This window comes from Rhipicephalus sanguineus, chromosome 2 (genome assembly GCF_013339695.2).
Source record: "Rhipicephalus sanguineus isolate Rsan-2018 chromosome 2, BIME_Rsan_1.4, whole genome shotgun sequence".
NCBI lineage: Eukaryota > Metazoa > Arthropoda > Arachnida > Ixodida > Ixodidae > Rhipicephalus > Rhipicephalus sanguineus.
Window position 1 is genome coordinate 226,440,064 of NC_051177.1, and position 20,834 is coordinate 226,460,897.

At 45.4% G+C, this 20,834-nt stretch overlaps 1 protein-coding gene across 1 annotated transcript in view; it reads left to right on the forward strand.

Annotated features, from left to right (window-relative positions):
* LOC119384141 (uncharacterized) overlaps positions 1–20,834 on the forward strand; it is a 169,881-nt gene that overhangs the window by 27,685 nt on the left and 121,362 nt on the right. The window contains exon 2 of the mRNA XM_037652434.2: positions 1,468–1,605. Within this exon, the coding sequence (XP_037508362.1) occupies positions 1,468–1,605 (138 nt within the window). The remainder of the gene's footprint in view (positions 1–1,467; positions 1,606–20,834) is intronic.

Here is a 20,834-nt window from a genome sequence, read left to right on the forward strand (position 1 = left end):
CTGATGAGGATCAGGTTGCTCCGGCTGCAGTTTCTAGGAGAAACTCATAGTCGCCGTCGCTCGTTGTCCACGTCGTTGGGAGCCGCTCAATGTCCCATGTGTTTTAAGCACCATATGTTGCGGAACACCGGCCTTCTATAGGCAACGCCGCCAGAAAGATGACGAGATGCCCAAGCAATGCCTCTAATGGCGAAAATCAAACACACAAAAGAACATGATGATAATAGTGGTGCCTTTAGGCACCACTATAGTAGGTTTAGTAGTGATAATAGTAGGTCCTTTAGGCTGAAAGGCAGCCTAGCTGAAGGAAGCAGCCTTGCTATTTCCATGCTCTCACATCTTATCATCATGATCGCTTATACGTTTAGCCCATATAAAGCACTACAGCTGCCCACTGTCATGATCTTACTTTTACGCTTCACAAAGGGACTGATCTTAGGCGACTTGACAGTATATTACGTTCACCTTTCATGCTGTAATTTTAATGATATATGCTGTTTGCATGTGTAGTGTACAGCTTTTGAAGGCCACCTTACAGTCACATTACTGCTGTCATCCGTGAAATCATTACATGCACAACATTCTTCTTTGTCTTGGCGTAAGCGGCCCTTGCGCCATTAAATGTCATCATCATCATCACCCATGAACTCCTGAAGGACATGGAAATCCAGTTGCTGGATTTAAAATGCAAGTTCCAGGCACACCATGTTTGCTGGAGCTACGCTCCTCGGTCAATCCAACCCTTGTTGGGCTACGATTCCGGCCATTAAAAAATTGTGAAGAAAGCCAATGTGGTTAACTGCCTCTGTTCCGCACTCACCTCTCATCTTGCCTCCACGTCACGCAAAAAATTTTTTTGTCCCCGGTCGAGAGGCAGCGGGTTACCCGCCATCGGTTGTCTCTGAGGCATGCAAAAAGCTGTCCAGAGAGTTAAAAGCTGATACTGGTGCGAGGTTGCATGAGAAGAAAAAAACAGCGGCCATTCCTTTCCTCTCCTCCTTCTGTTTTCTTTCTTTTCCCAACTTTGCGCTACTGCAATATGTTTAGTAAACACCAACTTGCCCATGAAGTTTTCATGAGGACATGATTGGCTGTAACGAAGACAAGTCCACTTGCCGAAACGTTGGCTCCAGCGACATTCTCTTTTCAAGGATTTTTTTTTTTTCTTATACACATGCACCAAGGCTGAAATGGGAGTGTTGTGAAACCTGAACTCTGGCTTTGTTGTCCAAGTGGCCAAACTTAGCTGATTTTAGGTCTGAGCCATTGAAATGTATTCAACCGCATTCAAGTACCGCAAGCAGTGGTGCTTGCAGTACTTGAAGAATTGTGTTGACTTGTTTGCAGTTTTCCCCTCTTCTTTTGTGCAGTGATTTATATTTTTAATTACATGCAATAAAGCATAATTCGTTAGGTAATGCCGTGCCCTTCTTTGCGCTACAGTGTCCATATCGTTTGGTGTTGCAGGAGCGGCGGAAATGTGGTGCTATTCATGCATCAGCAACCAGCCCGGCTGCAAGGATGAGGTGAACTGGCTCATTCACCATGCCATCACGTGCCCTCGAGATGATGACAAGTGTGTCAAGATCGTTGAACGCAAGGGCTGTAAGTTGTACCATGATGCACCTGTTTTGGGAAGCAGGTACTGTCATTTTATAGTTTGTGGTAATAGAGGTTATAATTACAAGCTTAATGCTGGCATTTTGCACAGAAATTCACCGACATGCAAAGCTCATTATTGCAATGAGGTTAGATCAGGCTAGTCGCTTGTTCATGATATTATGGTAACAGTGCAAAAACTACACATAGACATCCACTTCTAGTTTTCATGCTGTTACCTAGGCATCATGGAACGACTAACAGCAGCAAAACAACCAACTCCAGCAATTTTATGTCGGAAAGGCTTGTGTATACAGGCCACAAGCCATCAATGACGTGCTCCAGGAGGTTTAAAGGGACCGACAACTGGTCAGAACGTTTCGCTACATCCTGGTAGAAATGAAAAGACAGTGAAGTGTAATGACAGATTCCAGCATCCTTTTCGCGTAGTGAGTAGGGTTTATATTTTTAAATCGTGCTTAAAAGTAACGAACAAGCCAGTATGTCACGTAGCCTAGCGGAAGAGCCTTGAAGCTGGCCTGTCGGGGTTTGTCGCAGTCCTTGAAACCCTTGAAAACCCTGGAATTTTCAAATAGCATTTCCAAGGCCTTGAAAACACTTGGATTTTTGTAGGTCCTTAAGTGTCCTTGAATTTTGTCAATACTCTTTTGTTGAGCCAATCTTTTTGGCAGTTGCTTTTTGGATAATTCTGTGTGAATGATTGAGCACATATTACAGTTGTCGAATTTGCTATGACAATAATTAAAAATTTGAAAGTATTTAAAAAGAACGAATAGACATTTACTACACGTAATCTGCCTTAAAGATGGTTTCACTGCGCCATGGGACTGCTGTACCGTGAAACCACCTTTTCAGGGTAAATAAGTACCAGCGCGGTCACACGTCTGCACTTCATTTTTTTTATTAGCGTCTGATATTGCCTAAGTGTAAGAAATTTTAAAAGTTTAAGTATTTTTCCACGTATAATTTGCATCCTACTACTGTTCAAATCCTGCAACTCTGGAAAGTTATATTAGCATGAGCCTACTTTTGATCAGAGGGCTAACGAGGATTTTATTTTGTGGCAGTGGGTAGGGAAGGGTGCCCAATGTCTTTGTAAATGTGTGTGTGCATATATACTCATCAGGTGAACGTGTTCATGGCCTAGCTGGTACTTGCTATGTGACATAATTGCCCCTAAAATGACACAAAGTAAGGTAGAAGCGCTGCCTGTGTTGTCATGTTTGTGTTTCTTTCTTGCGTTTTTGTGTTACATTAGTGGCAATTATGTCATCTATATGTTGATATAAGTAGAAAAAATTCTAAGGTTGGCGATGCACATTTTGTGTGTGGGTGCATGCGTGTACGCAATACATCCATATTGTGAGGTGAATCAGTTTAAGCAAACCGATTCAGAAGAATACTGAAACCTGCAGAAAACAGTGCAATGCCATAAAACCTGCAGTGAAATATGAGCGAAGAAAGGAACTGTGAAAACTGCTTTACTTAGCTACTAATTGTGAAACAGTGCCTGCTTTGGCTTGTATGCAATGAAAGATGTGCTTCATGCTGTAAAACCTGGTGTTTCCTTTTTCTACGATCTCAACAAGTGTTGTTTCAAGTCCTTGAAAATTCTTCATTAGGTGCTTGAAAGTCCTTAAAAACCCTTCAATTTTTTTCTTCAATGTTGCTGTGAACCCTGGCTGTGCATAGTCACGTAGTCTGATGCTGTCGTGCGCGCCATAATTAGTCCTGAAAACTAGCGTACGTATATCATTATCTATCCCTGCTCTATTTTGTGCTGCTTATGAGGCAGGATTTCATACAGGCTTCTCAACAATAGACCATATTCATACTGTCAATCAGGTGATAGAGAAATGCGTGGAATACAACCAACCCCTATACATAGCCTTCATAGAGTACGAGAAGGCATTCGATTCGGTGGAGACATCAGCAGTGATGCAGGCACTGCGAAATCAGGACATCGACGAAGCCTATATAAACATAATGGAAGAAATCTACAGTGGATCCACAGCCACTATAGTCCTCCATAAAGAAAGCAACAGAATCCCAATAAAGAAGGGCGTACGGCAGGGAGACACGATCTCTCCAATGCTATTCACCGCGTGTTTACAGGAGGTTTTCCGGGCCCTAGATTGGGAAGAATTAGGGATAGGAGTTAATGGAGAGTATCTCAGTAACCTGCGATTCGCTGATGACATTGCATTGATGAGTAACGCGGGAGACGAATTACAGGTCATGATTACTGAACTGGATACGGAAAGTAGAAAAGTAGGTCTGAAAATTAGTATGCATAAAACTAAAGTAATGTGTAACAATTTTGGCAGAGAACAGCGCTTTGCGATAGGTGGCGAGACACTGGAAGTTGTAAAGGAGTACGTCTACTTAGGACAGGTAGTAACCGCGGAGCCGAACCATGAGAGTGAAATAACTAGAAGAATAAGGATGGGTTGGGGCTCATTCGGCAAGCATTATCAAATCATGAATGGTAATCTACCACTATTCCTCAAGAGGAACGTATATAACAGCTGCATCTTACCGGTACTTACCTACGGAGCAGAAACCTGGAGACTTACAAAGAGGGTTCAACTTAAATTGAGGACGACGCAGCGAGCGATGGAAAGGAAAATGATAGGTGTAACCTTAAGGGACAGGAAGAGAGCAGAGTGGGTCAGGGAACAAACTGGGGTTAAGGATATCATAGTTGAAATCAAGAAGAAGAAATGGATATGGGCTGGGCACATAGCACGTCGGCAGGATAACCGGTGGTCATTAAGGGTAACTGACTGGATTCCAAGAGATGGCAAATGCGTGAGGGGGAGACAGAAAATTAGGTGGGTAGATGAGATTAAGAAGTTTGTAGGTATAACGTGGCAGCAGAAAGCACAGGACCGGGTTGATTGGCGGAACATGGGACAGACCTTTGCCCTGCAGTGGGCGTAGACAGGCTGATTATGACGATGATGATGAGGTAAAAGGAGTTGCACGGTGAGAAGTGGCGTTGCCTTCACGGTTGCCTGTGGAACATGTCGAACTGCGGCGCATGCGTGTGGGGTGCACGCATGCGCAGCGAACCGCTGCGCTCAAACACGAACCGCTCTCACGCTTACTCTTTGCAGCATGGGTTATCACTTGTGTATACGACTTCATATTCGTCATATTCGCCGCAAACAGAAAAATTTTTGTTACAAATGTTTCATGGCGTTTTCCACGTTACCATTCCGTGATTAGCCACTCTCACTGGTAAGCTTTCCGTTGCGCTAAAGAAAATACGCACCATAAAAATTGGTTGTTGGTCCCTTTAAGTGGTGCTTTGGAGGAGTCTCCTGCTTGGAAATAGCCCTGTTATATTTGCACCAAGTTGTACAGTTGAAACCCGCAATTACGAAATCGGTGGGGAAAGCACAAAAGTTCGCTCTTGCGGCAATTCCGTTGGTACGAGAATGCGGCAGAAAAGACATGGAATTTACAAAAAACACATTTTATTTCCAAAAGTCAGTAAGTTTGCTTTGGCAGGGCTTACCATGCAGCAATTTCATGCCTCTCGATCGGGAATCTCGTTTGCCACGGCACAAAGTTCGCCCCATGCATTGGTCAGTGATGGCGGCACTGCGCTGTCACCAGTACCGCCATCTGTGCGCCTACAGGCGAACCTTCTTCCGGCTCCGCTGGATCAGCGTGGATCAGCACAGAATCGTGGACAGCGAGCTGCACGCAACGCCGAATTTTTTGGCAATGTCCTGTCCTTTTCTGAAAAGCCTCACTGATGATTGCAGCCTTATCTTCCAGCGCGGTGAACTTCCACTTTTTCTTTGGAGGCGGCATCTTCGCAGGCAGTGAAATCGGACGAAGCAATCGCAACACACAGTTCACGCTGCATGAAGCGACCAAGCAAACGCTTCACAAATGGCTCCACACACGCGACCATGTGTGCGCAAAGCCGACAAAGCGAAGCACAGAGCCAAGCCAACAAACGAAACTCCATGAGGAATGTGGGTTTGGCTACGTAGTCCGCAATAACGAGCAGGTGTTTCGGCAAGCCATCATCATCATCATTGTTGCCAGCTTTATTTTTTTGTAAACAATGATGGCGGCTGCTTCTCAAAAGCGCTGTAGCGATAGTTTTTGCACAATTTAAGTGTAGCATGAATGCATTTCAGCAGTTTTCGAATGTAGTTAATGTTGCGAGAGCAGACTCATTGCGCACTCGTGTTTCAAATATTTCGTTAATGAGGGACTGCGGTATGAATATTTTTCGTAGTCGTGAGTTACGAAATGCATTGTCTCCCATGGGCGTTCGCTGGTGCTCCGAAAATATTTCGTTGCGGTGAGAATTTTGTTCCCTCGGGATTTCATTATCGCGGGTTTCGACTGTAGTAGTAAACCAACTTCATTTGGAAAGCTGTTGGTTTCCTAAGAGGTGATGGCTGTCAGGCCGTGCCTGGTCGCCACCTCTTCATGGCCCGGAGTTGGGCGTCCAGGCTTGTTGTCGTAAGGGTTCTCTCCCAAGCCTCACTTGACGGTGACTGCCCTAAGAGGTCTGCTAGGGGAAGGTCCTTGCTGCATCCCCAGGTGATGGCTCAGTCAAAAACTTTCTCCATCCCCAGATTTCCAGATGAGTGGTACAGTCCCCCCAAAAAACATCCCCAGATGAGTGGTACAGTGACTTAAGAGGGTGTTGAGGCCAGCTCGTTGGTACGGATCCATTAGAATGCAGCGCTTAAAGGGGCCCTGCAACACCTTTCTTAGTTATATTGGAATAGTCTCATTATTGACGTATGACTCTTCACGAGTCATAGGCCGCAAAAATTTTTCGAATCCGTCAAGTCTAAGTGGTTTTACCAAATTATAGAGATCACGTTCCGCAGCTTTCTCCCTCAACTCAACGCCGCGAGCGCGCGGAAAGCTAGGCAGAGAGTCGAGGGAGGGAGCGCTGAGGAGCGACGCTCCGCCCAAGAGCGCCGGCGGAGTTTTTTTTCTTCATTTTTTTCTCTCTGACGTCTGGGCACAACCACGTGGTCTGTGCCGCCACTTCCGGTTGGCTTGTGTCGTTCTCTCGAGCGGAGCCGATCGTGTATCGCGCGTGCTTGAAAACTGCGCGTCAGTTTGGTAATGCTGGGTGTGCACCTCGAACGCCGTAGTGTTTTCATCGCTCTGCCAACCATGGAAGCAAACCTACGCGCTCGTTTGGAACGAATGACAGCTGAGATCTGTTTTGGCCCATACTCCGATACACCGCCTCGTAAGACGGCACTGGCAGACGACCCCGAAGCGCCGCCATTACCGGACGCCAGCATTGTTATCGGAGACATGCTGCACGGCTGCCTCGGTCGGTCGTGAGAACGTGCCGACGATGCAGTTCCCAGCTGACCAGGCAACACTCGAACGGCTGCCACTCTCAACGGCAACCGGCGATGGTCAAAAGCAGAGAAATATTCACGTTTTCGGCACTGCGCATGGCGAAGAAAACGGAACCACGCAACTACAAGCAGACGAGCTGTCGGTGAGACCGGAAGTGCTAATATTAATGTTTGTTCGGTGTTTTTAACGCGATAACAGAATATAAACATACATATTATCTACTTACTCAAAATTAACAACGAAAGTAATAATGAGGGTGTTATCGTGATTATAACATCAGCCAATGGTGGAACTGCCGACAATCGCGTCATATTTTGCGGACTAATACATCATTTGTCGAGAGAAGAGGGAGCGATTTTCAGCTGACTTTGAGAATTTATTGTAAATTCCAGGCCGTGCGCATCGCTATAATACTTGGCTCGCGTGTTCTCGGGAGCCTCGACTACCGATCGGCAGCGCTTTTTGAGCATGCTCGAAAAGTGTTGCAGGGCCCCTTTAAAGAACACAAACACATGGGCTGAGAACGAGGACGGGCGCTGACTGTGTGTTCACATATATAAAGAGGGCGAGTAAAAGAAGGGAGGGGGAACATGGAAGGAAGAGGAGTTATGCGCATGGGTGTGACGATATTATACCAAGATGCTTCTGATTACTGCCTGAGATATCTGAATCCCTTGTCGGTAAGGGTGAGCGAAGGAGCACTGGCACAATCTGCGCCTTTGCACATCATGGTGTACGTTTCAGATATTTCACGTGCCAGATTGTCCTTGTATTGGCGCAACACTTTGGCTTTTTTCAGGAGCGGAGTGCACCCATAGTCTTCGCAATGGATAGCTAAATTGCTACCGTGCTTGTTCTTCATGTTGTTGACATGCTCACGCAGACGATCATTGAGACATCGTCCCGACTGGCCGATGTACGATCTGCCACACGTCGTGGGAATCTCATACACGATCTCTTTTTTGCACTGTACATAGGGCGGAGCGTGGTTCTTCCCGCAGGACTTGGAGTCTGTGGAATTTCTGTTGATGCGTTTGCACAAAGATGAAAGCTTATTTGGGGCTGAAAACATCACACTCACACCTGCTCTCCCAGCGGCTTTCTTGATTCAATGTGAAACTGCATCAACATAGGGTATGACAACTAATTTCGATCTGTCGAGTTGAAGTCGTTCTTTTTCTTTAGGGCATCTGATGTCTCGGACCAAGACTTGAATGAAGGTTGAGAGGAGGGGTTCCGGGAATCCACTGTCTTTGAGGGGCTTAGGGACTATTCACGCGCTATCCGCACGCCCGCCCCGCACGAACGGCCGAGAGTGGCCGCTCCTATGACGCCACGAAGAACGGTTCTCAACTTTTGTAGCCACCCTGCCGGCTTGCCAGGCTCGCCTCTCATTCGCTGCTCGACGGCGGCCGCCTTCACAGCAAACATGGCGCTTGCTCGAAGCGGGCGCAAGGCCTATTGCTGCAGCGATGGAAAAAACGGCTGATTTTATCGTGATCATCATAAGCGCTCTACAGCTCCCGAGGAGATCGAAGGTAGCCAGCCCGTGTGCACTTCCTGGCCCCCTCAGTGCGTGCAATGGAACGAAGAAACGGACGCAGTGTAGAAAGAGTGTTGTCGTTTCGTGTATTTCTTTGTACCGTCCGTCTTTCAAATGTAATCGCAAAGAATTTACAAGATTTCCATGACATAATCATGCACCGTGCTAAGCAAGATATGCGTTCAGTGCGCGCCGAAATGAAAAGTGCTCAATCCCGGGAACATGTGTTCGCGTCGGGTGCGTTGCGTGTGTGCCGTTCGTCGCGGCAAATAGTAGTCGAGCCGAAGCTTCAGCGACAATAGTACGATCAGGATGGGCAAGTTTTATTGCTCCGTCATTGTCGTCATTCGTAATGCGCAACGTCGTTGCAAGTGTTGTTCTGCCCGATGGTATGCGCTGTGGTGAAACTTCTGTGCACTGCGTCACATCTGAGCAATTCTGTCCAGTGCTGTGAAGTGTGTTCAAGAAATGGAAACCGTGAAATATTTAGGAGCGCGGTGCTAAGTTTTCGATTTGTGTGGTTGCGTGCATGTGCCCTGAAGTGGAGGTTGCATACAAGCCATTATCGTTCTTTTAGTCTAACCATTGAGATGAGCATTATGATCGAAGTTCCATAAATCCGTGAAATTTACATAATTCAATGCCAAGGTTCCATAGACCAAATTTAAAGCAAGTGGAAGTGTTACAATTAATTATGATGTACTTGAAAGCAGTTTTTATTGCAACGGAAATAATTATGTCATTACTGCACAATTGGTCATACTATATATCTTCGCAGACAGAGTCCAATGACCACTCAAATTACATTCAATAAAGACTAAAAAAACAGATCTTGAAAGTCCTGCTGGAATGCCCCACGACCATCTCGTTAAACACGTCACTGCCTTCACCAAAGCTAGTGCCTGTAGCAAAATGTTCTAAGCAGACGTAGACAACAAGAATGCTTAATTTACCATTAGCTCAGTGTTCATAGTCTTAGAATTACAGAGAGCTGAGCTAGTTGGTACATATTCATTCCAAAAAGAGACAGGGCGTGCAAACACGGACACAAGAAAGAGAACAGGACACCACAAACGCGTTTGTGGTGTCCTGTTCTCTTTCTTGTGTCCGTGTTTGCACGCCCTGTCTCTTTTTAGAATGTTCATAGTCTCTTCCTTGCCAGTAGTGTGCAGCAATTGAAAAAGTAAGCCTCTTTTCCAAAGGAGGATGCCGTGTCACAATAGGCTAAAATACTTTCCCAACGGGTTGGATGAATACGACGATGATTCGTCGCTCTTGTCGGTGGTAGATGTGCGGTTGACCAAAAGTAGCCGAAGGAACTTGTCAACAATCCTGTGTGCCGATCACCTGCCCTTGGCAGTTGTTGAGGTGTTCTGGGAAATGAGAATAGGAGAACCTTCCCAGTAGGCATAATCCAGCACCATGTGCATGTTTGCATGAAGAAGATCATGAGCTATTCCACTCGGTGAAAGTGGATGACCAGCGAAGCTGTGACTGATTGATTGATTGCATTTATTCATTTATACATTTATTAATAATTCTTTTAAATTCAGCATATGCTCCTTTAAAGCAATTCCACCTAGATTCGTGTGGGCAACAAGTGCAGTGTGCAGGTTATTTATGTATGTTTATATATGTACGCGGTTATTTGTTTGCAAGTTTATTTATTCGCTTTTTTCTGTTTATTTTTAGTATGTTTAGTGGACCAGTAGTGAGTAGTGCGGTTTGCCCGATTTGTGTGGCACATACCTGCTAGGGTCTTTCTGTTGACTAGGTTTGCGGAGTTACCATAAGTTCATATTTCTTATTACTCTCAGAGTTGCACTCATGTCGACCAATTTGCCTGGAGCTGCCGTTTGCAATAAGTCTGGGAAGCCACAGTCGCTTTGTTCAAAATTTGAATGTAAAGCCAGTTGATAATTTTCTGTTGAGTATGCAAGTGTTTGTAAAGTTGCAGGTGGCTGACTTATATACAGCCTTGCTGCAAAACACTTGGAGAAGGCTTAGACTTCAACTTTTAGTGTGCAGTACGATAGCATAAGCAGGCCCCATTCACATTGCCTTCTCATTGGCTTGCCATGCTTCATTTTTCGGTGGACACCTGAACCATGCTGTGAAGGATAAAACGTCTGTGCACATTGTGGAATATAGGCCGTTTTAACTCTCCTATGGTGCCAACTGCAATTACAGCTGCGGAGTACTTACTACGTGTCTGTAAAGCAAAATGCACTCCTACATAGCTGCATTTTTTTATGCTGTGGCTGTTGTTGATGATTATGAATAATAGCTGTGCGCTTTGTAATGGTCTGGCACCTTTAAACTACCCACTGGTTACACCGTTGACATAGTGTGATGCCTGCAACAGTTCTATGCTTCTACCACAGATTATTACATCTGTCATTCTGACTCCTCACCCAAGATGACAATTTTGTAGCGTCTTTTTCCAAAGCAGTTTCAAGCATTGGCGTGGCTCTGTCGTGAAATACTTTACTGCCACACAGAACGCTTGGGTTCGATAGCTGTTCAACCTCTCATGTTTTTTCTTTGCATCCATTGAGACTTTTTCGCTAATGGACAGCACTGCTGACACCGACATCGCATTTGCGACAACTCATCTGCGACAACTCATCGCACATGAGCTGCAGCGCATCCCTAAAGATGGCGCTGTAACTCATCTTAACCAAACATTTGTTAGAAATTTCTGTCTACTGCAAATAAACAACTTCCCGGCTTACCTAACTATGATTACGATGTAATGTTTCCAGTAATAATTGATACACATGGCGTTGCTAAACTTATTGAAAAACTCGACTGCAATTCTTCACCGGGCTTCGACTCAATTAACACTAAGTTTTTGAAAAGCACTTCTGTATATAATTCTATTATACTAGCCAAACATTTTCAACAGTCACTCGACACAGGTGCTTTACCTTATCAGTGGAAGGTTGGGAAGGTGGTTCCACTCCACAAATCAGGTAACAGAAACTTAGCAACCAACTATCGCCCCATTTCTCTTACCAGCACGTGCTGCAAACTACTAGAACACATCGTATTCAAAAGCATCGTCAATTTTCTTGAAGATAACACCTTCTTCTCACCTTCACAACACGGTTTTAGGAAATCATACTCATGTGAGACTCAACTCGTATCTTTCATTGATTATTTGCATTGAATTCTTGATCGTTCATCATCCGCTGACTGCATTTTTTTAGATTTTGCAAAAGCATTTGGTAAAGTGTGTCATAAACTTCTCATCCACAAATTACAGAATTTAAATCGTGACGCTAATCTATTAAAATGGGTCGAATGTTTTCTTACTAATCGTTCACAATACGTTACCGCTAACGGCTACGATTCATCAATGTGCTCTGTTGTCTCAGGAGTGCCCCAAGGATCAGTCCTCGGTCCTTTGTTGTTTTTAATATATATTAATGACCTACCCTCGCAAGTAACTTCTAATATCCATCTCTTCGCTGATTATTGCGTTATTTTTACAGAAATAACTTCAGACGACGATTGTAATTGCCTACAATCTGATCTAAATATAATATCTAACTGGTGCAGCTTGTGACTAATGGAATTGAATATTAACAAATGTAAAGTTGTGCATGTATCTAGGTCACCTAACTCCTCTCGGGTATACTAGTACTTAAATAACCTCCCTTTAGATCAAGTAACCTCATATAAATACTTAGGAATTCATATCTCATCCAACCTTACTTGGGCAACACACATCAACTACATAATTAGCAATGCTAACCGCACCCTTGGCTACCTCAGGCGAAACTTTTTTGATGCTCCTGACTTTTTAAAACTATTACTCTACAAAACATTAATACGTCCAAAATTAGAATATGCCTCATCAGTCTGGGACCCTCATAACACTAACCTAATTAATGCATTAGAACTAGTTCAGAATAATGCAACTTGTTTTATTCTTTCTACTTATAATAACAGAACTGCCAGCATAACAACCATGAAAACTAGCCTATCACTTTCACCTCTTACAGCCCGGCGTGAAATCTCCAGTTTATCATTGTTTCATAAAATATTTCACCACACAACATTGCATGGCATGTTCATTCATAATCCGCACTATGTATCGCGTCGCATCGATCCTTCTTATAAGGTTGATGTTCCTTCTAGCAGCACCAACACATTTTATCAATCATTCATTCCTCGCACGTCACTAGAGTGGAACCACCTTCCCGAAAATATTGTATCTATTAGTGACAACTTGTTTCGTGTTGCATTAACCAGCATTGCTAACTAGATTGTTATTTATTTTTCCGTATGTATGTTTGTTTTTCTTGCGTTCATGTATTCATTGTATAACTTACCTTGATTTAATACTTTGTATTGGTTTATTTATTTTTTTATTCTGTATTACATATTTATGCTTTACTTATGCTGTACAAACTCCCGATTGTCACCCACTCCCCTCTGTAATGCCTTGTTTCGCCCTGAGGGTATAATAAATGAAATGAAATGAATTTTCTGCATCACGTGCATCTCAACACTATGGCGTGAAAAATTTACAATATTGTTTAGGAGTACACGAAACCAGAATGCTAGGGTTCAGGGCCACTCCTGTCTTAGTATTTCACAAATTCAAACAAAACGTTATTTTTTATGGTAGTTGAAAGCAGCCAGGCAACACACCCATACTCTCTGATGAGCTTCACGAAATAATCACTAATGTAGTGCAAGTCATAGTATGTTCGTGATGGTGAGACATTGCATTGCTGTTCCTTTGAGCAATTCAGTTCATCAAGTACCTCCTGAGTACGTCCACTTTGCTATTCGGCATTCTCGACATCTGATGTGTGGAACTGCATCAAAGGTCTGCTTTTCTTGACAGTGTGGTCAAGGGCTGTTACACCACTGGCATGAGGTGCATCATTGCCTTCACACATGGAGCTCAGAACCTCGAAGACGGCCTCACTTGAATTGCTATTCAATTTTCTTGTCAAGACATATCGACACCCCTGCTTAGGAGGTACTGCGTCATCTGCACCATAAATATGATAGTGCGTAATAAAACATCAAATGCTTCGTCCAAGAAGCCATCCTCTCATGATATAAGCAAACACTCTTGGATGTTCTTCATGAAACAGCTCATTTTTCAGCCTGAGCAACGTATAGTCTTGCTGTTGTGAAATAGGTATCTAGCACTCACACCCGCTCCAAGTTATCGTAAATGTTTAACAGTTTTATTTTCTTCATAAAGCCAGTTGTAGGGCCTGCTTCCTCGAAGGTGCATGCAGCTGAGTTGCTATGGGAGCTAGCTTGCAGATGCTGCAATCACTTGTGGTGAGAATACTTGTGTGGCTTGAAGCAAATTCATCTTCTCCAGATTTGACAGTATGACACGCTTCAGCACCGGAATATCTACTAATTTTTGCTGTTTTGTCCTTCTGGACCTTGTACAGCCACTGGACAAGTGTTCCAGTAATTGCACCCAAGCTGTTAGTAAGGGTCTGCTCAAGGAATTGACTTCAGGTATTCTTCAGAATGTGGCAAGGGCCAAAACTAAAAAATTAACTCTGTCGTCCCATGGCTGGCTCACAGTTGGGGACAATCAACAACTTCTTGGAAGCTGAAATGCCGTTTTGTTTGCAGAGTAGTTGTTGGTCACTATATGCACTACTATAAATCCAGTCGACTCCACTGCTGCTATGAATTCTTTGACCCAGGCAAGAAGAACCTTCCCATTGAGTTGATGTCTTGTAAAGAAAACTATCGATCCATGAAGAAACCAGACCTACAACCGTTCATTGTTCCAACTTCTTCTCCTTCTTCTTTTGCAGTGCTCACCTGCACGCATTCATTTATCTTTTAACACGAAAGTGTTTTATGCCGGGGTCCACCAAGTACTTCCGTTACCTAATATGACGTTCATAAAATGGACGCCAACGGGTGAGGAAGAAAAAAAACCAAGAAAAAGATTCGCGGCTGGGAATCGAACCCACGACGCTGCGGCCGCGACGGTAAGCACCCGATGCTCAACCAACTAAGCTAGCTTGGCAGATGCTAGACACCTCATGAACGCGCCTTATATCTTTCACACATTGTCTCTCGCGCAGTGCTCTGTTGACAGCACGGTGGTTGGCGGTGTAGATAGGCGGGGCGGGGGCGGTGCCGCCCTCTGTGAGAAGTGAAAAGAAGCAATGCGTCACGATCGACACTTACTAGCGCTTACCATGACATTGCGAGCGATATCGGAGGTCATGGTTAAAGCGTCTCGATACCAGCGAGGGACACTGGCCGCGCTGGCGTCGCCGAGGCACCCTAGACGCAGTTACGTTCTTTGCGTTTCGCTTCCTGTGAGCGTGCGCCGGCTCGTCGGAGTAGTGCAGCTTCCGCATGCACCACCGCGATTTCTCCGCCGCCGACTACTTCGATTGTGAAAGCACCGACTAACAAAACTGTTGCAATACGTGTCGCAAAATGGACACAATTTCGACGGACGAATGTCGTGCCTTGGTGGAGTGAGACAGAGGCCAGCGGGATGCACGAGTTTGCGGCTCAAGCTAAGAACCTCTACTAACTAGGCGTCAACATTGGGTGCATCCACGCCAATCGGTGCTATAGCTGCCAAGCACAAATAGACATTGTACAAGCTCTCATATATCACCACAGAATAGGCACTACTCCTGTGTAGACACGTTTCACTTTCGTGTTTTACCGATTCCTATGACTGAGGGATCAGCTATGCTTTTTCTACATAATCCCGCCCCCCAGTAGAGCTGCACAACTCGAGCTTATAGAATTTGTGTGCAGGTATTCTTAAAAACTTGCTTTCTTGGGCTTTCACTCGGCACGCTCGAATTTTGCCATCTTGACCAGGGTAAACGTCTATGATTCGCCCTAAGGACCACCTGTCAAAATGCCAAGCTCCTTGATCACCAAATCGCCTTGACCAGACTGCTACTAGGATATGCTGGGTGACGGTGAAGTGCCCGTAATTCTAATAGGTGCTCCTTCTTCCACCGGATCCACTGGTGATCTACCAGCTTCTGACAGTATCTCAGCTTCTTGCTGTCACATCGAGTGGCCTGAGTACTTTGAGCTTCGTAGTCGTTGGTTCGCTGTGGAGAAGCCAGTGATGAACGTTTAGTGTCTGTAGTGCAGCTCAGTGGTCTTGAATTAAAAACAGCATCTTCCGCCAACAGTACAGTCTCAGTTTGTCCACTTTCGAGTTTGCACTTTCCCAGCACCTTGCATAATGATGACTTGAGTGATCACAAGAGTCTCTTCCGACCATCCCAACAAGGCGCACCAAATTGAAAGCTCTTCAAGACGTTCTGAATGTCCTGGAAATCTCGATGCTGTTGTTGGGTGTCTCAATGGTGTGGAAATCGCTCGATCTCGATCCATAGGAATATTCTTAGGCACCGCTTCAGCGTGACCTAACTCCAGATATTGCCGGATGACTGTCATATTGCTGCAACAATCCTTCCTTCTTCGATAACCTCCATGTTAGTCTTTGTAGACGTGAGAGCACGGTTTCCCGGTTGCTTCCAAGTAGCGGTTTCTCATCTTCCTTCCATGACAACAACAAAGTGTATCTGTCATTTTTCTTGCTAATAGTTCCTTGGAAGCGTGCAGTGAACTTGTGTAAGGGTGATTTGCCAGAATCTGTATTCCCGCTGCTTCAAGTTGCTGAAACGACTGGGGAATCTGTGAGATTGTGTGATTGTCGCCGATCGTTTCGACTCGCAGAACACAGACCACGAGGTTAGTGTTGCAGTCACGAGGCACCTTGATGACTGGGTCCTTGCAGTGACCATCCAAACGCCGTGTTGATTGCGACCAATTCTGGAATTTCTTTGCTTCTTATTACATCTCCAGGAGTAATTTTTCAAAAGTGGTCAGCTCCACTCAACAAGCTGATGCCAGTCTCTGTCTCCACTTCAAGAAAATTCTTTTCGTCAACAATAACTTTGCCTTCGAGACGCAACTTCTGCATGAAGTGACTATCAGCTGTCGGCGAAGGAATGTCGTGACATATAACTGAGACGACGATTGCCTGAACGATGTGGATGTCGGTAGAGTGCTGGCTGCGCAGGGGAACTTAAACAACTTTTCGTTTTTCCGCAGAAGTTGGTGATGCGCTGCCAAATGTGTTGAATGCAACCCGCGTCTCCCAGTACCCGCAGATTCAGTTTCACAGCGAGATCTTCCGTGACGAAAGATTGCTGACTGCCTCCATCGAGTATCCCTCGGACCTATCTTGATCTGTCATTTTTTATAACAAAGATGCGAAAGGTCTGCAGGTACAGTTGGGTGTCAATTCTCTCGCAACCGTTTGAAGAATCTTTGTTGGACAGCATAATCGTATGTGATGAGACCATGCCGACTGTGCTACCGGAAGCGTCCACTAGTCGAGAAGTGTTCGCTGTCATGTTCTTCCTGTAGTGAGGGTCGCAGATACCTGATGCGTGCCTTCCGTTACAACTTGAACAGAAGAGTCTGACTTGCAAGACCGTGCCTGGTGACCACGCAGTGTACATCTATAGCAGTGGTTATCTTTAGCTAGGTTCTCTTTCTTAGCAAGAAGAGAAAGATTGGCGTCGCAGGCTCGTTTTCTGTGCTCCTTCGATCGACAGAAGAAACACTCGCTCCAGGTGTATGATGCACTGTGCAGTACAGAAGCGGTGCTGCTGCCTCGAGCTCTCTGATGACTGAGGGTGTGGTCATCGCCAGGTCCTTGTGAGAATGGCTTACACTGCTCTTGGCTTTCCAATTCGATGCGTATGAACATGAGCAGCTTTTGTAACTCCGATTCTGACGTTGAAACGCCAGTGCCGGATCTGAGGCATTCGTGTCAGACCCATGTTGTCCTAAAGCCTGGCTTCACTTTGCACGTGTATATGACAGAACGACCTCGTAATGTCAATCAACATCACAGAGAAAGTTACCGTTGGTATATTTAGCGCAGTCAGACATTGAATGTTCAGCTGCATAGCATCATAAAGTTGCCTGAGGCCTCGGACATCACTTCCTGATTTTACATGAGGGAGATTGCGAAGCGCTGACAGGTGGTGTTGTACTATTCTTCTCAAATGTCCGAATTGTTGTTTGAGTAGATCCACGGCGTCTGCGTAACAGGCTTTGGAAGTAGGGAACCCAGAAATCGCCACTGCCGCTTCACCCGCAAGGTAATGCCGTAGGTAGAAAAACTTCGTCGTCGATAAGGCGTTGTTAATATGAACAGTCTGCTCGAACTGGTCCGAGGAAGCTGACCACTCGTGAATACAGCCTCTAAACGTTGGCAAGTCAAGGTTCTGCAGCTTTGGCCCAATTTTGATCAGAGCGTCAGGAGCTGTCGGGGTTGCATTCTGGGGAGCTGCTGCCGCTCTACTATCCACTCATCCCAAAAACGGTGATTTTGCAGCGAATCTTTGCAAGCATGCTGATGGCTTAGTCGTCGTACTCTGACGCAGTTAGTCTGCTTTGAGCTCATTGTCGGTGAGGTGCTCTCCGAGTGCATCATTAAGCTTCGAGAGCTCGCTGTTGCTAGCCGATAGACGGTCATAAATACCTGTCAGCTTGGCCTCGTCCACAGCAGGATCTGTGAGTAGAGACCATGATTCCTGTAGAAGCTTCATATTTTGTGCTCGTCGAGCTGAGCGCTTGGTCTTGAGGCAATCCATCCTATCAGATGTTGAGGTCTGGTATCCACACCTATCACAAACGATCCGTTGTCAGTCCTTGGCGCCCGCAGCACGACGCAGTCAAGTAGAAGGTCCCCTCGAGTCGTGCGATGAAAGAAACGTGTCCGCACGGGGATTTTCGGCACCAAAATGTAAAGAAAACTAGCGATCCGCGAAGGAACCAGACCGACTGCCGTTCATTGTTCCAACTTCTTCTCCTCCTTCTTTTGCAGTGCTCACATGCACGTGTTTACTCCATCTTTTTCTACATGTGTAAAATAACACGAGCAAAATATTGTCTGTGTGGTCGTCCCAACTTAAAGATCAGTAGAGTGGAAACTTAGGCGTGTTGGTAGGACATAATGAATGTAAAAACAATGCTGCTTGTGTCTGTTATCTTCATCAATCCTTGTCTGTTGTGCTGTTTTTACATCTTAAATATCAGCACATATTGCTCTATTCAGGATGCACTGTTGTTCCGTCTGTCTTTGAATCCAATAAACGTGTCCGCCTTTTGGTCTTACGACTGCTCCAGTTTTATTGCAGCCTCATCAGCTTCTAGTGATGTTGTTTTGCTTGCTGCTCAAAATTGATGACAATCAGCAGCATGGGTGATGCTAAGTGCCAACTGAGGCAGTCTATTATGTCTTCAGGGTAACTTCGGTGCTCATTTCATGGCTTAGAATCTAATGCAAAAGGAGAGCTGCCTTCTCTTCTCCTTTGTGGAAACCCCCTAACGAGCTTTTGCATCAGGCCATAATTATTGTCTTCACGGAAGGCGGTCGCATTTTTTTTATTGCTACTTGCTGAGCAACGTTGTGCAGCTTAAGAGGTAGCAGGAAATTTGAGCATGCAGTCTTGCTAATAATGAAACAACTCACTCATTGCCGACTCACTAACTGCTGGTGGCCCGTGTGGAAACACTTCTAGTGCACTCATTAGTGTAGTCTTGTGCGCTTGAAATGCCATACAATGACTCTCCATCTTTGGCTTTTTGTTCACTTGGGTGAGAACGCGAAGGTGGGTTCCTAGCTGTTACTGCCTGCGAGGCTTCTGTTGAAATAGGCGCCAGGCAAGAAGCATAATCTTCGAAGATTGTCGGCATGGCACCACAACAGTTGTCTCATATGGTAGCCTTCAAGATAATCGCTTTGAAGAAAATAGTTAATACCTGCTGCACACTCCTTTTGATTTTGACTTGTTAATTTTAAGGTCTTCCCTCGCAGTGCTTTTCTTGGCATTTTTAGAATAGCTGTTTGTCAATCAGGGTTTTATGAGCTGAAGCACGAACAGCCACGTATTGCTGGGCTACTTACGTGCACTCTGTTGCTACTTGGCCCCCTCAACAGCCTGTTGATGTGATTGAGCTGCGATGCCGACCCATGCCTTGCCAGCCACCATGACCACTGCACACGTCCCTTCGCAAGGCCTTCAGGTCCGTTTTTCTTTTTCGCTGTGAAGACACGTAGTGGACACCGGACAACAGACTTACGCGCATCACCTGTGTTTGTCACTTCAGAATTTTGTTATGGTTATTGGGAAGTTTTGATGGTCGACACTGGTTGTCCGCAGATTGCTGTCGTCACTCCTGATTGGACTGCATAAGTTTGGCGTCACGCTGTTTGCGTTGTGCAACACCCAAGGTTATATTTTTGAACGGATGATTACTGAAATCCTTCATGGCTGCAAGTGGAAATACTTGGTTGTGCTACATTGATGACATTGTAGTCCTTTTCTTGAGATTTTCCAACACACCATGTTCTGCTTCGTGCGGTTATCACGTGCCGCACCTCTGTTGGCCAGCATAAAGACGTCACATTTTGCTGCAGGCAAGCTGACAATATGAGGACGTCATCTGCTAGGAGGGTGTCCTTCGTGCTGTTGCCGAATATTTCTAGCCCAATCCCATAAAGGCGCTCTGAAGTTTCATTGGCCTGTGTGACACTGTCTCGAAATAACCTTGCAGGCGTGTTGTCGCAAGGATTCTTGGGTTTGTGAACATTGCACTTTTCCGACTTGTCCACTAGCTTATCCCTCCTCAACAGCTCTCCCTCATTAAGCTCCTTGTTTCTATATTTGAGACAATCACCTCTGTACCTTGTGTGCATGTAAATATGTGCTGCTTTCTATAACTACCCCAGAAAGCACTCACACTGGCATTCTCAGAACCTACAACTCCCTTCATGGACGATACTACTGCTGCGGAATTTAAACATTTGTGTGCAAGTATACTGATGCTTAGACTGCCTGCCATCGGTGGAATGCTCAATGCTTGGGTGGTACACTTCAGCCTCTACCTTGCTTGGCTTGCCCATTTTACCACTTCGGTATGAATTTATACGAATAGTTAAGGTGTTTAATAGATGGGACTCAACGACAATGTGTAATGGTGACAGTCACGGCAAGGCGCGAACTCCCTGCGCGAGCGGCGTCCTTTCACAAGCAACCAAAGAGGACGACCCACTAGAAGGCGCTGGAGAGGGCAACCCGTTACTATGTTCCAAGGCTTCTCTACAATTACCCCGGCTACGAAAAGGGAGCCGCCCGGTGACCTAACAGCTGGTCACTATGAGCGGGTCATAGCAGGCCTTGAGGCGCTCCACGTTGACAATGTCGCGCCCTCGACGGCGCATGTCTGAAGATGGTTCGAT